The sequence below is a fragment of the Chlamydotis macqueenii genome, chromosome 3 (genome assembly GCF_036417535.1).
Source record: "Chlamydotis macqueenii isolate bChlMac1 chromosome 3, bChlMac1.mat, whole genome shotgun sequence".
Classification (NCBI taxonomy): Eukaryota; Metazoa; Chordata; class Aves; order Otidiformes; family Otididae; genus Chlamydotis; species Chlamydotis macqueenii.
Window position 1 is genome coordinate 95,888,598 of NC_141558.1, and position 13,414 is coordinate 95,902,011.

The following is a 13,414-nucleotide window of genomic DNA, read 5'->3' on the forward strand; positions in this document are numbered from 1 at the left end:
CTGTTGTTTTTAGTAATAAATGAATAGTTTTCCCCAAGTCGAGTCTGTTTTGCCTGTAATGGTAACTTTAAGGATTTTCTCCCTGCCCTTATCTCAAACCTCGAGCCGCTTTTCTTATGTCATCTCCCTCTATTTTCTCGGAGGGTGGGGGGAGTGAGAGAGAGACTGCGTAGTCTGGTCCCGATCAGGGCTGAACTATGACAGTAGAATTTCTTCGAACAAGTATATGAAGGATTGTGAGAAGGGATTGGTTGGCTTTTTATTCCCCCAAGATCTGCTTTTCTTTCTAATCTTGCAAACAGTTAAGTGTGTGTTTCAGTGTAGCCAAATTTTACTGAGAGACTTTCCAGTGGTTTTTACAGGAGATTTTCAGTTCCCAGATCAGAACTGTAAAGGTGAAGAAAATAACTTTCCCTTTTTTTACATCTGCTTAAACTAGTTAGACATTTAACAAAAGATCAGTGCTTTGCAAATAATTTAGTTAAACACTGTTTTGCGAGTAGCTGTAACCAAGTAGTTGTTCCCATAATAGACAAGACCGCATTGTTAACATTAAAAAAGGACATTTTCAAAGTGCCTGCATTATTGACTAGGGAAATCAGAAGTTCTAGCTAATTATTCTACTACAAAGGCATTTTGTTTTCCGTGCATCGTAGCTGCTGTAGCCAGCAAGAATTAGGACTGCTCAATTAAAATCTTGTAGCTAGAAGTATGTTGATAGTTGCCCGTTCCCTGCTGTGTTCTTTGTTTTTCAACTGATTTAAAAATCAAGTCGTATAACGAGTCAGAGCAGCAAGCAGGGCAGTGTTTTGAGGTTCCACAAAGACAACTTGATGTTGAGGTGTGAAAGAGACAGGGCAACATAAAAGGGGAGGATGATGTTATTGATCAGTTGGAAGGAGTATTACACTGGTGGTTTTCTGTAAACTGTAAGAATCCCAAAAGGATCATAAATTGAACCTGTCTTACTTCCCCACAGAAGGAAGAACAGCTAGAATTATAATGAAGAAGTCAGTAGAAAGCAGGAGGTGCAGATTTCAAGCTAGGAAACATCAAATTAAATGAGATGAACAGTGGCTTCATGACTAGTAGAATAATGTGTCTTCTGAAGATGATAGGAGTAAAGTTGAGAAAGTAAAGATGATATTGGTGCTTTATCACAGTTGTCCCCAGAATGAAACACCATTTAATATTCTCTTTGCAAGCAGAAAAGCAAGGCGGAGTGCTCTGACATTTAAGAATCATGGTGTATCCATTATTATTCCATTTTCTTTTTTCTTAAGAAAGTAGAAAATATTCCAAACTGGTTCTGAATAGTGTTGGGAGATAAGCGGTGGGATTGCCAATAAATGTGTGTGAATCTCTTTGTTTTAGATGTAAAGGATAAGCAGAGTGGGTGTCATAGCAAGGATGGTAATTAGTCACAATTCATGACAAGACAGATGACATAGTAATTGCAGCATTTTGCCCTGTCATTGAAGCTTATAATTATTAGTGCAGCTAACAGGATTATGTTCTAACTTTGTCTGGTTTTATCACCTCTGTTATTCTGAAACACAATGGTAAAATTCCACAGTCGTCCTGAGATTAATCCTTTAAAGCATCAAGGTTGAGTGTTTTGTTGGTTTTGGGGGTTTTTTTTTGGTAATTTAACAACCAGATGTATTTTTCACTACATAGAATGAAAATAATTGTATAAAATGTGAGATCAGCGTGATACATACATACTCCATCCCTTCCATCTATGCATTTTAAAAGATTAAAAAAACCACTGAAGTGTTAACATTCCGGTAGAATTCATCAATCAAACTGGAGTCTGATCTTTTTCTTTAGCCATTTCTGCAATATGTATAAATTACTTTGAATCTGCAGACTAAGTTGTATTGGGTAGGAGAGCCGAAATGATAAATGTGTGTTAGCTTCATTTGAATATTCGAATTACATGCATTTATTTTAATTATTGAAAAAAGCTATTCTGAAACTGTCCTGGAGCATTCAGCTACAAATAAACCTAAAAGTGAGTGAAAGCTATGACAGAGTGGCCTTCATTTAACTTCCTCCGTGACACAAATGGGAAGATGAGCATGTTGTTTTGTGTAGTAACAAAGCACAGTATTGGGCAGTAGGCAGCCTCTGGTGCTGACACATGCTAAAGCAGCTGTCGGTGCTGTAGCCTTAATGGGATGCTCGATGCAGAGGTCTTCCGCTGCTGTTGTTTGGCATAATAACACTGAGCAGGGAACTTGCTGGAGGCAACATTGTATTTAGTTCTTTTTTTGGCCACAGTTCTGACTTTGTTGCTCCTGGAATGTGATCAGCTAACTTAACTCTCCTTAGTGAGTGGTCATTATTCTACTGTGGAAGCCTGAGCTACTCCACTTTTAGTGAAAAAATGGCCATAATTCAGTTTTATAACTACTGTAATCACAATGGGAGGATTTCTCCTCCCCAAACCTTTTTTTTTTTTTTTAAAGGAAAATATATAGCCTCGTACAGGTGTCATTTGTGACAATGTGCTGAAATGCAAACACATTTCTTGTGTTCCTCAGTTCCTTGTTGCAGATTTGTTTCCTACTAAGTTGTATTATGTACTGTGGTTTGTCTAAAAGCAAACTAATTTGTGATTTAAACATTGTGACATTGAAGAAAGTGCGTGCTCTGCTTCATGATGTTTGGCATTCCTACCAGCACATTCGAGGACAAGTTAGGTACAAAAATTAACGTCACGCTTTTGCTAGTGAAAATCCTTTTTATTGTTATATGGTGTTAAAGCACAGTAATATATAGAGTAACAGTTAGAAAATTAGATTACTGAGTTCATCCCTGAGTGATGATTGAATTTGTACTTCTTTTTCATCAAACAAAAAGCAATATATTTGGGCTTAGCCCTACGTGGAACAAATGAGATAGTTACGGGAAGCTTAGTCTGTTGAAGTCCAGCATTGGTTCTTTGCGCCTGTAGGGTCATTCTATTTTAAAAGATTGTTGGTTTAATGAATAAAATAAATTATTCATTAGCTTAATAATTGAAGATTAACAATGCTGGGCTTCTTCAATAAACCCTGTCTCCGAGACACAGAGAATTAGACTCGGTCTCCATTAGGTTTTAAGGTAGTAACGTTTATTATGACATAGCACTGAAAATGTCATTGAGGTTTTTGTGCGCACCTGTGGCTCTGAGTTGACTTGCTCTGTTTGAATGCAAGAGTTCAGGACCGGCTAATAAATTAATTAGAGCATAGAACTGCCTTAATATGAGACATGCAGCTGAGCTTAAAGGACAACAGAAAAGTGAAAAGGTGTATGTTAAATAAATATTAATATACTGGTGATTGTTATTACTTGAAAATACTTCTCCAGAATGCTGTGGTGATACATTACTCCTAACACTACTGGAAGCACACCAGCCTCCTCTTCAGTGGATGCATTCTATGCTAGTCTATACTTTGCTGAGTTACAGCATAGGTCATTAACAAATAAAAGTATGATTTCTGTCTTTTGATCTTTTTTGGGCTTCATAGGAATTTCATAGTCAGTCTACATTGTTCTCTTTGGAGAAGCTGCTTTTTAAAAATTCACAAGTAAATTTAAATGAAAATTGGTAATATGTTAGGATTCCTAAGTTTTCTGTTTGGCCATTACAGCTCTACCTCTCTACTTGAGATGGTGCCCATACACCCTAAGCCTCATTCTTTTGTCATTGCTTAGCAAGTAGCTAATCAAAGTATGTATGAAAATAATTACAATCTTTTCTTGAAGTACTTGAAGATTACTTGAAGTTTGTCATTTTCCACACATTTTTGTTTGACCTGCTTCTCTTTTGAGAAGCACCGGTCCTTCGGAATATCTCTGCTCACTTACTCAGTTTAGTGCTCAATCTTCTGCTTTGCATCGGCCCAGCAGTTTGTTGTTCACATGTGATATCTCTGCCTGTTCTTTGGTCTTACAGGCCAATTTGAAAGCTAACTAATTTTAAGTAACCTAAACACCTTTGTTTCCTCTGCAAGGAAGCAAGGAGAGTCTATACTGGGATGCCAACCATAGGTACTGTATGGGTTTAAGCATTCTACAAAAGCATGTTCTAGTGGATATTTAAAAATTTAAAAGTCAGTTATTTTCTTCCAGAAGTTAATTTAAATTTCATGCGAATCCCGACCCAACACCCATTAACTTCACAGGTCTAATCTGAAGCCTATTACAGGCTGGACTCATGCCAAAGCAAGCAGGGTGTGGGGAAGCTAAAGCTAACAGTGATGACACGTCTGCTAGAAAAATACCAGAAATCCCATTTGTTTTTCCTCTTCACTATAGTTGTGCAAACATGCTGACCTCAGTGTTTGACTCAGGAGAAGCTGTCATGGTGCTCAGAGAAAAGTCTTTTTTAAAGACTTCCTATCTAATTTTCTCAACTCTATCGTAATACTGAAAACACAGTAATTAAACAAAGCAAAAAGAAACAGATAGTTGTAAATATTTTGCTGAGCAGAACAAAAATTTCATATATGCATTCTCAATTATTGAAAAAATAAATGAGTCACAGTGGCCTAATGTCAACAATATTCTTATGACACAAAGCTGCAAAAGTTACAAGGTTTCAGCTACAGCTGAAATGGTTTAATATTTCTTTTTTCATTTCATGTAAAATATCTTGGATGCCAACGCACTGTTACACTTCTGGAGGGCTTTTCAGTAAGCATAAACCAGCATTCTGAATTTGAAGGTATAGCATAGAAATGTTAATTTTAGAAGTATAAAAATATTAAGATAAAAAATATTAAGGTACTGCTGGAGATTGAATCAATGCTATGAATAAAATACTACTTATAATAATTAACTAAGCAGAAGGTATGTCATAATTCAGCGCCGATTGGGACCAGACTACGCAGTCTCTCTCTCGCTCCCCCCACCCTCCGAGAGAACAGGGGGAGATGATATAAGAAAAACGGCTCGAGGTTTGAGATAAGGACAGGGAGAAATCCTTAAAGTTACCCTCACGGGCAAAACAGACTCGACTTGGGGAAAAACACTCATTTATTTGTAAAACTAGCAGGAGAATGAGACAGGGAACAAGATAACCTCCCCCCACCTCCCTCTTCCCGGGCTTAACATTATCTCTACTACCTTCCCCTGCCTCCGAGCAGCACAGGGGGGGAAGAGGGAACGGGGGTCGCAGTCAGTTCATCACGCGTTGTTTTACGCCGCTGCATCATCGTCGGGGGAAGAACTCCTCATGTTCTTCCTCTGCTCCATCATGGGGTCCCTCCCACGGGCCACAGTCCTTCATGAAACTGCTCCAGCGTGGGTCATCTCTCCTGCAGGGTGCAGTCTCTCCAGAATGGCTGTCCCAGCGGGCCCTCCACGGGCCACAGCCGCCTTCAGGCATCCACCTGGGGCAGGCGTGGGGTCCTCCACAGGCTGCAGGTGGATCTCTGCCCCTCTGTGGACCTCCATGGGCTGCCGGGGGACAACCTGCTCCACCATGGTCATCACCACAGGCTGCAGGGGAATCTTGGCCAGGAGCTGCATTACTCCTCCTCCTCCTTCTTCACTGACCTTGGTGTCTGCAGCTGTTCCTCACAACAGGCTGGCAGACACCTCTCAGGATCTTTTTTACATCTTATTCACTTCTCATCTCCTCTCCACTTCTTGCAGTCAGGCCGGGCTGAGTTGGGCCCAGTCGGCTGCCTGGCAGGAAACCAGAGGGTGAGGCCTGCAAGGCCCACAAGGCCTGCGCCTCCCCCTCTCTGCCCCCGCTCAGCTGCTTCACATCTTCTCTTCTCTTTTTTTCCTGTTTTTCCCTTCTTAAATATGTTATTGCAGAGGCATTATCACGGGACATTCTGCTACCAATTGGCTTGGCCTTGGCCAGCAGCAGGTCCGCCCTAGGCCCGGCCGAGTCCACTGAACAAAGGGGAGCGACTTCTAGCAGTTTCCTACAGAAGCTACCACCTTAGCCCCCCCTTACTAAACAAAACCAGAACAAATCTTATGGTCTTGTGCCTAAAGAACTTTTTGTTTATTTGTTTTGCATCCAGAGGAGCAAAGGGTAGAGAGAGAGTTTGTGGAACACCTTACAACCAATGACTAGGAATAAGAGCTGAAGCAGGCAGCCTCTACGGAAACACATGCTTCAAGGAGAATCCCTATTGCTTGTGGGCCATTAGCATATACATGTTTTAATGACTTTATGCTCCTGACCTTCCTTCTGATGGAGAGGAACAGCTGAACATGAATCATATAAATTGATACTATCTCATGTCGCTATGTTAGATAAAATGTATATAAGGATTACTAGGCCTAGCAACAGCAAATTCAGAATTGTGGTCTCCAGTAATTTAAAGGATAAACCAATCTACTCCTGTTTTACGATAGCCTCCATTATCATATGTTATATGAAGAGTATTTATGGAATACAGATTGGTTCAGAATTAAGTGTTACAGTAGTTCTCTCTTCTCTTCTATTAGGTATCCAAGGCTGCAGCAGATTTATTGGCATATTGTGATGCTCATATTGGAGAAGATCCACTTATTATTCCAGTGCCTGCATCTGAAAATCCCTTTAGGGAGAAGAAACTCTTTTGTACTATCCTTTGAGTCAGTTTTCAATTAAAAATGTCTTCTGCTAAAATTTGGGATCAGTGTTGCATGCTTTTAGTTTTAGCATTTTTTTCTTCAGATATCAATACCTAGCATATAACTACAATATTTTTAGAAGGTAGTACATTTTCTGGTAAAAAATAAAAAAAAAATTACAAAAAAAAAAATCCTAAAATATTCGAGGAAATCCTTATCTTTTAGACCAATGTACAAGTCTAATTTCAGTTCTTCATAAAGATTATTTTGGTCGTAATGGAATTATTGAGTACAGTATCAAATTGTAGATGTCTTTGCCAGTCATAGATTTTTCTGAGACCTAAATGAGTCACACCAATTCTGAAGCTATTTTTAACGTTCTTCTTTTCTTTGGAAGGTGAATTTAATTTATTTGCCTTTACGATTTTTATCTAAAAAAAAGTAGTGTGACCTTTCCTCCAGTAGCACTATTTAGGAAAAAATGCCAGTGATTTACGATGTTTGGAACGATCAGTCTTGTACAGTAAGTGGTGTTTATAAATATGTTTTGTGAAGACTGTAATAAACTTGACTATAAAAGCAATGTTAGTATAAAGCAGCATTGTAACTACAAGCAAAATGAAGATGCATAATTACACACCAGGACTGCATCAATAAAACTGTAGAAAAACGTGGCTGCTTGTATCTTATTTTGAATGATAATGATTTAAATTATTTTAGAAATTAAACCGAACTGTAATACATCAGCTGTTCCTGAGTGTTTTAGTGGAGGGTGTAAATCTGCCCTGATCAGTACAGGGAGGGGGATGACATTTTCTAAGCAGCTCTCTGCATGCTTTTGCCTACGAGAGCAAGACTTTGTGGAGATGGAGAGAAATGGTAAATGAAAAGTTGTTCCAGACCACTGTGCCATTGACAGCCATTAAGTTTGTATCCTCTGTAGCCACAGATCAGCCATGAGATAAGTTATCAGCAAGTAATTTGTGGAGGTTCTGGGAAGTTTTTTGTTTTAACTTTGTTTGAAGTGTAGCGGGAGTTAAAAAATGAGGTATGGAATATGACTGATCTGTCATCTTCAGTCAGTAAAATCAAGTTCAATTAAGGCATCTGATGGAAATAACTGTTAAAACATCGGCTTTTAGAATTTTTTTAAAATTCTTCTCCTTAAAAAAAAAGTGAAATCTCCCCTCTGGTCTGATCTATTAGGAGAGTTCGCTCGCTGCAGTACTTTATATGTACAGTGTGCCAATATACTGGAAATGTCACTCCTTCGAAATGCCAATGAAGTCAGCCCCACATGTACCGCAGAGACAGTTTTGTTGGGTAGTGGCACAAGTCCGACTGAGTCGAGGCTCTGACCTGCAGCCCATAATGGAGCATGCTTCCTCCGCACAAACTTGCATGCCATCAGCATCTTAAACACCTGTAAGGCAAAGACTAGCTGAGGAACTGAAGGCCTTGGGATATAGTTAAGGGCTGAATTTAGATGCTAAAAGGGGCAGTTTGGTGAATGAAGCCATTTGCGTTTAGCCCAAAGTGCATGTACCTGCTCCAACTTATTTTTAGCAGTTTCCATCAATGTTTGTCATACTGTTTTGTGCAGTGGAAATACAAGATGTCTGCATTGTACAGGTTTTGTTTTCTTTGCCAGTCACCTTGGATAATCTGCTGCACCCAACTGCATTCAGCTACCAGTCACATGAGATGGGTGGCTTTGGACTGTGGTTCTGCTGCCAGCCAGCTCATTCACCATGCCTAACACAGAACCTCCATGCTAATTTACTTCTTTTAATATTATTGTAAAAAATATATATATTCATTCTAACCAGTAGGCTTTTGGGATGTCGTTGATTTAAAGGTTTGGTTTTTAATTTGGCAGCTGAAGACATCAGTAGTCTAGTAGGCACAGAGCTGCTTCACAGTACCTATTCTGAAAAACAAATGTCTTGAACCGGTCTTGTCTTCACCTTGGTTCCTGTTTAAAAGTTTTCAGCTTAAGATTCCCATTCCTAACTTTTAACAAGAATATTTCTTAATACGTGGTGTGTTCAGCTTTATTTTGGGGGGGCAGGGAAATAGGCTTTAGCTAACTGAGTAGCTATTTTATTGACAGTGAAATAAAAATGGCTTTCTGAAAATATTTGTTGAAAAAGAGCAACAAAATGCTTAATAAGGTTCTTTAGGGAATCCTTCCTACACTGTACGTGATTTGGTAACTGCTCTGATCACCATGGCAACATTTTCATTTGTCCTTCTGCATGTATGGTTTTAACTGGAACAGCAAGGGAGGGGAATACAGGGCATACAGCTTTATTCTCAACGGCTTTGTAACAACTTGCATTTGTGGCTCATCATTAACATTCCTATCTAAAATAACAAAATTGCCACAGCTTATTACAGTATTGCAAACAGCTTGCTTTCTGTTTCCAATTAGCATCTGAGGCCCTGAGAGTGAAACATTTCACGGTAGTTTTAAGCATTGCTAGTTACAAGAGCTGCATTTACAAAAATCCAGTATTATTATTCAGAAGAGGTGAATGTCTTTGTGGCTTAAGCTTTTTCTCCAAAATTTTTCAAGTGGTTGTGAACGTGTTGGACTTCCTATACTTTCAATAGCTGGTTCCCATGTTTGTAGTTTCTTTCATCAGCTCATAACTTTCATCAGGTAAAAAAAATTGTATCTATTAAGATTGCCTCATGCTTCAAATTAAAAAAAAAAAAGAAAATACATGGAGTACTGTAAACTGCATATTTATGTTAGCAGATGTCTATAATGTTTCTGAAGAGGTTAAACTGTATAAGCATAACTCCTTAGTGGAAAATAGGACAGCTTTCTCTAATATCGTTGAACCAGTTCCTTGAATGAATATATACTACTGGCAAATTACTAAATTGGGGGGGGGGGGGCACACCTGGAAGATCAGCAATTCAGAATAATTGTAACCGCTTTGGATCATATAAGACTATATTACTTTATTCAAGAACACCATCAAAATACTGACTCTCTGAAAAGAGTGGCATCATCTGTTTTTTTTTAATACCAGCTTGATCCACAAATCAACATTTAAAAGAACGCCTTTTCCTCCCGTCCCTCCAAACCATAAAATGTCAGTCATTATTATATTTTTTTCTGCTTTGACCTGTGAGGTGGTTTAGATAGATAATCTGCTATTGATAATTGAGTTTCATGCTCAAACATGTGTCCTTAAACTCTACACAAAAATATCTGAAAGTTCTTGGACATTTTTCTAAAAATAAATATGTATTATATAATGAAGTACATGATTTTTTTTTTTTTTTAAAAAAGCCCTCCAAAATGTGGCTTTGTCTAACAGTAAGGCTGAAGCAATGAGTTTTTATTTTTGTCAGACAGTCTGATTTGATTCCCAGTAACTTCAGTGAGAACAAGACCAGGCCTGTTACTATCCTAGCGTTGTACTCTTCTCTCAGTTTTATGTCATGTGCCATTAGGCTTGTCACTTTGTATTTCAGGCCCAGAAAATCATGCATGCTCCCTGTTAACAGTGTGAGTTGGGGCTGTCATCTCATGGAATGAGAAATTTGGAAGAGAAGTTGGATTCAAGGAGTTTTTGACATCAAGCAATCCTTTCTTCATATCCCAGTGCTTGCTGCTCTGATGAAATGAGACTTCCCGATGACGGATTAATGGTAAATGATGATGTATCAGTAACGCTTGGGCTGGCTGTTTTGCATTCCTCAGATTAATATCCTTGGTTTACCTTGAATTTAAAATGTTATCATTTCAATACTAAAAACTATTTCCTTCCTCTCTATTATGCACCAAATTCCCCTTCTTTGCTTCCTACATCAAGTATTAAATCAGTAGGAGGGTGCTTGGCTGGTGCTGATAGGTAAGATTTTTAAGCTAATCTCTACAAAATTATGGTCGAAGGAGGGGGGAAAATTGAGGGAATTTAAATTAAGCTATTCTAGGTCATGCCATAGATTAAAATAAATACAAATTTTTCTGTCAATGACACAAAGGTAAACACAGGAGGTGTTGCCAACTGATTCGAAAGGACATCGTAACAAAGCATTTTTGAAGTGACTTACAATAGGATCAACCACAGAGAAGGAAAGAACAGCTTAAGAACAATGGTCTGTAAAGATGCATATTAAAGCCTGGAAGTTGAATATAGCAGTCATTTATCCAGCTGGATTTTTGATGTCAAAGGAGTAACAAAAGATGTACTTTGGGAGGACCTGATTATATATTTTTTCCCGTCTCTGCATTGTATAGGGGTAAAAATTGGTATACATAATTCTCCTAGAAAATGCCATAGTTATGGCCCTCCTTTGGGTCTGCATCAGAATCTGGATTTGTTTCTTCAAGGAGACTGAAGAAAACTTGGTGAAGGAGCAGTTCCTGAGAAACAGAGGTTTCTTGTACTTAAAACATAATATTTACGATCACTGAATTGACTTAAATAGTACTGTAATGTGTGAAAAATAGTGTGGGAAATTACCAGGATAAGTGCTATATAAAATGTTACAGGCACCTGCATATTTGATCTTTAGGGAGAGTGATATTTGGAATAAATATTGTACATTTGCATCTAATTGAATTCAGCTTTACAGCACTAATAAATTAAGTACAGACATAAATACCAGAATGGGTATGGGAACAACTTTTCTGTCTGTTAGAGGAAGATGTACATCTGAGTTTGCCAACTACATTTACACCACTCACACATGTGAACAAACAAAATGAGCAGCTTCACCCTAAAATAGAATCTTTTCTTTCCCAAATTCCTATTACAAGTAGAAATCACACAGGACCGTCTGTTACTGCCACCTACTGAGAAAGTGACAAACAGCCAACTGAAACAGAAAAAAAATATCAGTGGCAACTAGAAATGACCTCAACAGGGGATTTTAAATGAATACGCATGCTGTCAGAAACAGTGCCAGGACTTCTGTCTTCATGGGCTGCATTGTGGGAAGGTACCGCCTGTCATTGCAGCACCGCTGGGGTGTGGTTCGACCTCCCGCTTCAGTTCCAGACTTCTTGGTTTAGGAAAAGACGAAAGTCAGATACGTGATTTGGTTAAATAGATCAGGTGTCTAGCTAAAAACACTTTTAAAGTTGTGGAAATCTTTGAGTTATCTGTTGGAGTTGCTGTGTACTCCCTTCTTGAATTTAATTTTCCAGTTTCACACGTGACTGGGATGCCTGTTCCTCATTGCCACTGTGCCACCAGTTGTGCCATCACTTACACTGTTGCCTTGTGCTCCCTTGGGCAGGTGATGTGATCGTGAACGGTAGTAAGGCCTGGCTCTAGGGCCGAATGGGCCCCCACCGCAATGAGCTGCTAATAATTTCTGCTGTTTGCCTTTTTGTAGAACCGTGCAACATTTTTCCTGTGACTGACAGCTGCGCTATTCCTTCGCACTCAAACTTTGCTCCTAGCTGCTGGTTTTTTTTATTTCAGGGCGGGATTTTTTTCCAATTATTGGAGTCTAGGCCAAATACATCCTCTTATGCCACAGCACAGGTATACAGCCAGAGCAGAGCTTAGGCCACTGCTTACACTTAGAATAGCATTTCATGGAAAATGCACTAGGCATGGCATAAGAATGTGTTTCAAAAGACCACCCATTCCACAAAATCTCTTTGTTGCACAGCCTCTCACTGTACCATATCCTGTTGGGCCTTTGAATTTCAGGCTGTATACTTGAGCCCTTCATTCTTTCTATAGCATGCTCTGAAGAGATGCACAATTTTTTTTTCAGTGAAAGGAAGGAACGAGCCAAACTTTATAGAAAAGAACGACTGTGACTTTTTAGAAACCTTTCAAGTAGCAATGACTTTAAAGATCTTTACGGTGTAACAGCTTCTCTCTGGCAAGTGTGGCTCACATGACTTGTAGCTGTAAAATTATCCTTGATTTTCTTCTTGCAAAGACTGTTCACTACCGTGGTTCTTATACTGATTCTTGCCTGAGAGGTTTCCCCGTGGAGAGCACACCAGCTTTTATCCGGCTCATCGGAACACAACACACAGATTTCCAATATCTATATCTGCAGTGTTGATATCAGTATTTCAGTCATATCCTTAAAATATCAAGTGAAAAAAAATGCAGATGTTATGATTCTCATGAAAAAAAAAACCTCAACAGAAACTTTGAGAATATAAAGAATGTGATAGATAATAGCCTCTCTGGAGTCTTTTCTTCTTTCTCAGACAGCACATGTGTGTTTTGCTCTGAGAATTTGATTCAAACTCTGGAAAATAACTGTAGAGAGCAACTATGAAATATCTATTCAGGAGAAATTAGGAGGCTGTAAAAGTGATTATCTTTCTTTACAGTTCTGCCCCTATCAGCTAAACAAATACTTGCAACAAGGATGAGAACACATTTGAGGATATATAAAGAGAATCTGAATAAATGCAAAAAATACATTAAAAGATCATTACAGAAGCTAAGTTAAGCACTCATTTAAGAAATGTCAGAGTTAAATTTGCTTGTGCATCTTCCATTTGCCTCTCTTATTTGTATGCACTACTATTCCAGATTGGCATTGCAGGAATTCCCACAAGGCACAGTATAGGCAATGCTCTGTTAATAAACAGTTACTCGATACTATTTTGGTGTCTTTATTCATTGTGTAGCCCCGGGCCTGATTTACTCACAACTTCTGCTTTCAATGTAGAACTATTCCCTGATGAGCTTCTCTGTGGTGCTCATCACTGATTGCTTCACAAAGTATAGCCACAGTATCCTGGAGGAATGTGAGCATGGACGTGTTCTGTTCTTACAGTGGGAAAAGCTGAGGCAGAGCCTGAACAGAATGGGTGAGATTGTCAGTACCTGCCTCT

General features: G+C 38.8%; 1 protein-coding gene across 8 annotated transcripts in view; it reads left to right on the forward strand.

The window, feature by feature from the left end:
- Positions 1–7,247, forward strand: part of LOC104480416 (guanine nucleotide-binding protein G(I)/G(S)/G(O) subunit gamma-4) — a 109,480-nt gene extending 102,233 nt beyond the window's left edge. For all 8 annotated transcript variants that reach the window (XM_086745918.1, XM_086745908.1, XM_086745917.1 and 5 more), the window contains one exon: positions 6,466–7,247. In XM_086745918.1, the coding sequence (XP_086602044.1) occupies positions 6,466–6,594 (129 nt within the window). In that variant the 3' untranslated portion in view covers positions 6,595–7,247. The remainder of the gene's footprint in view (positions 1–6,465) is intronic.
- The last annotated feature ends 6,167 nt before the right edge of the window (positions 7,248–13,414 follow it).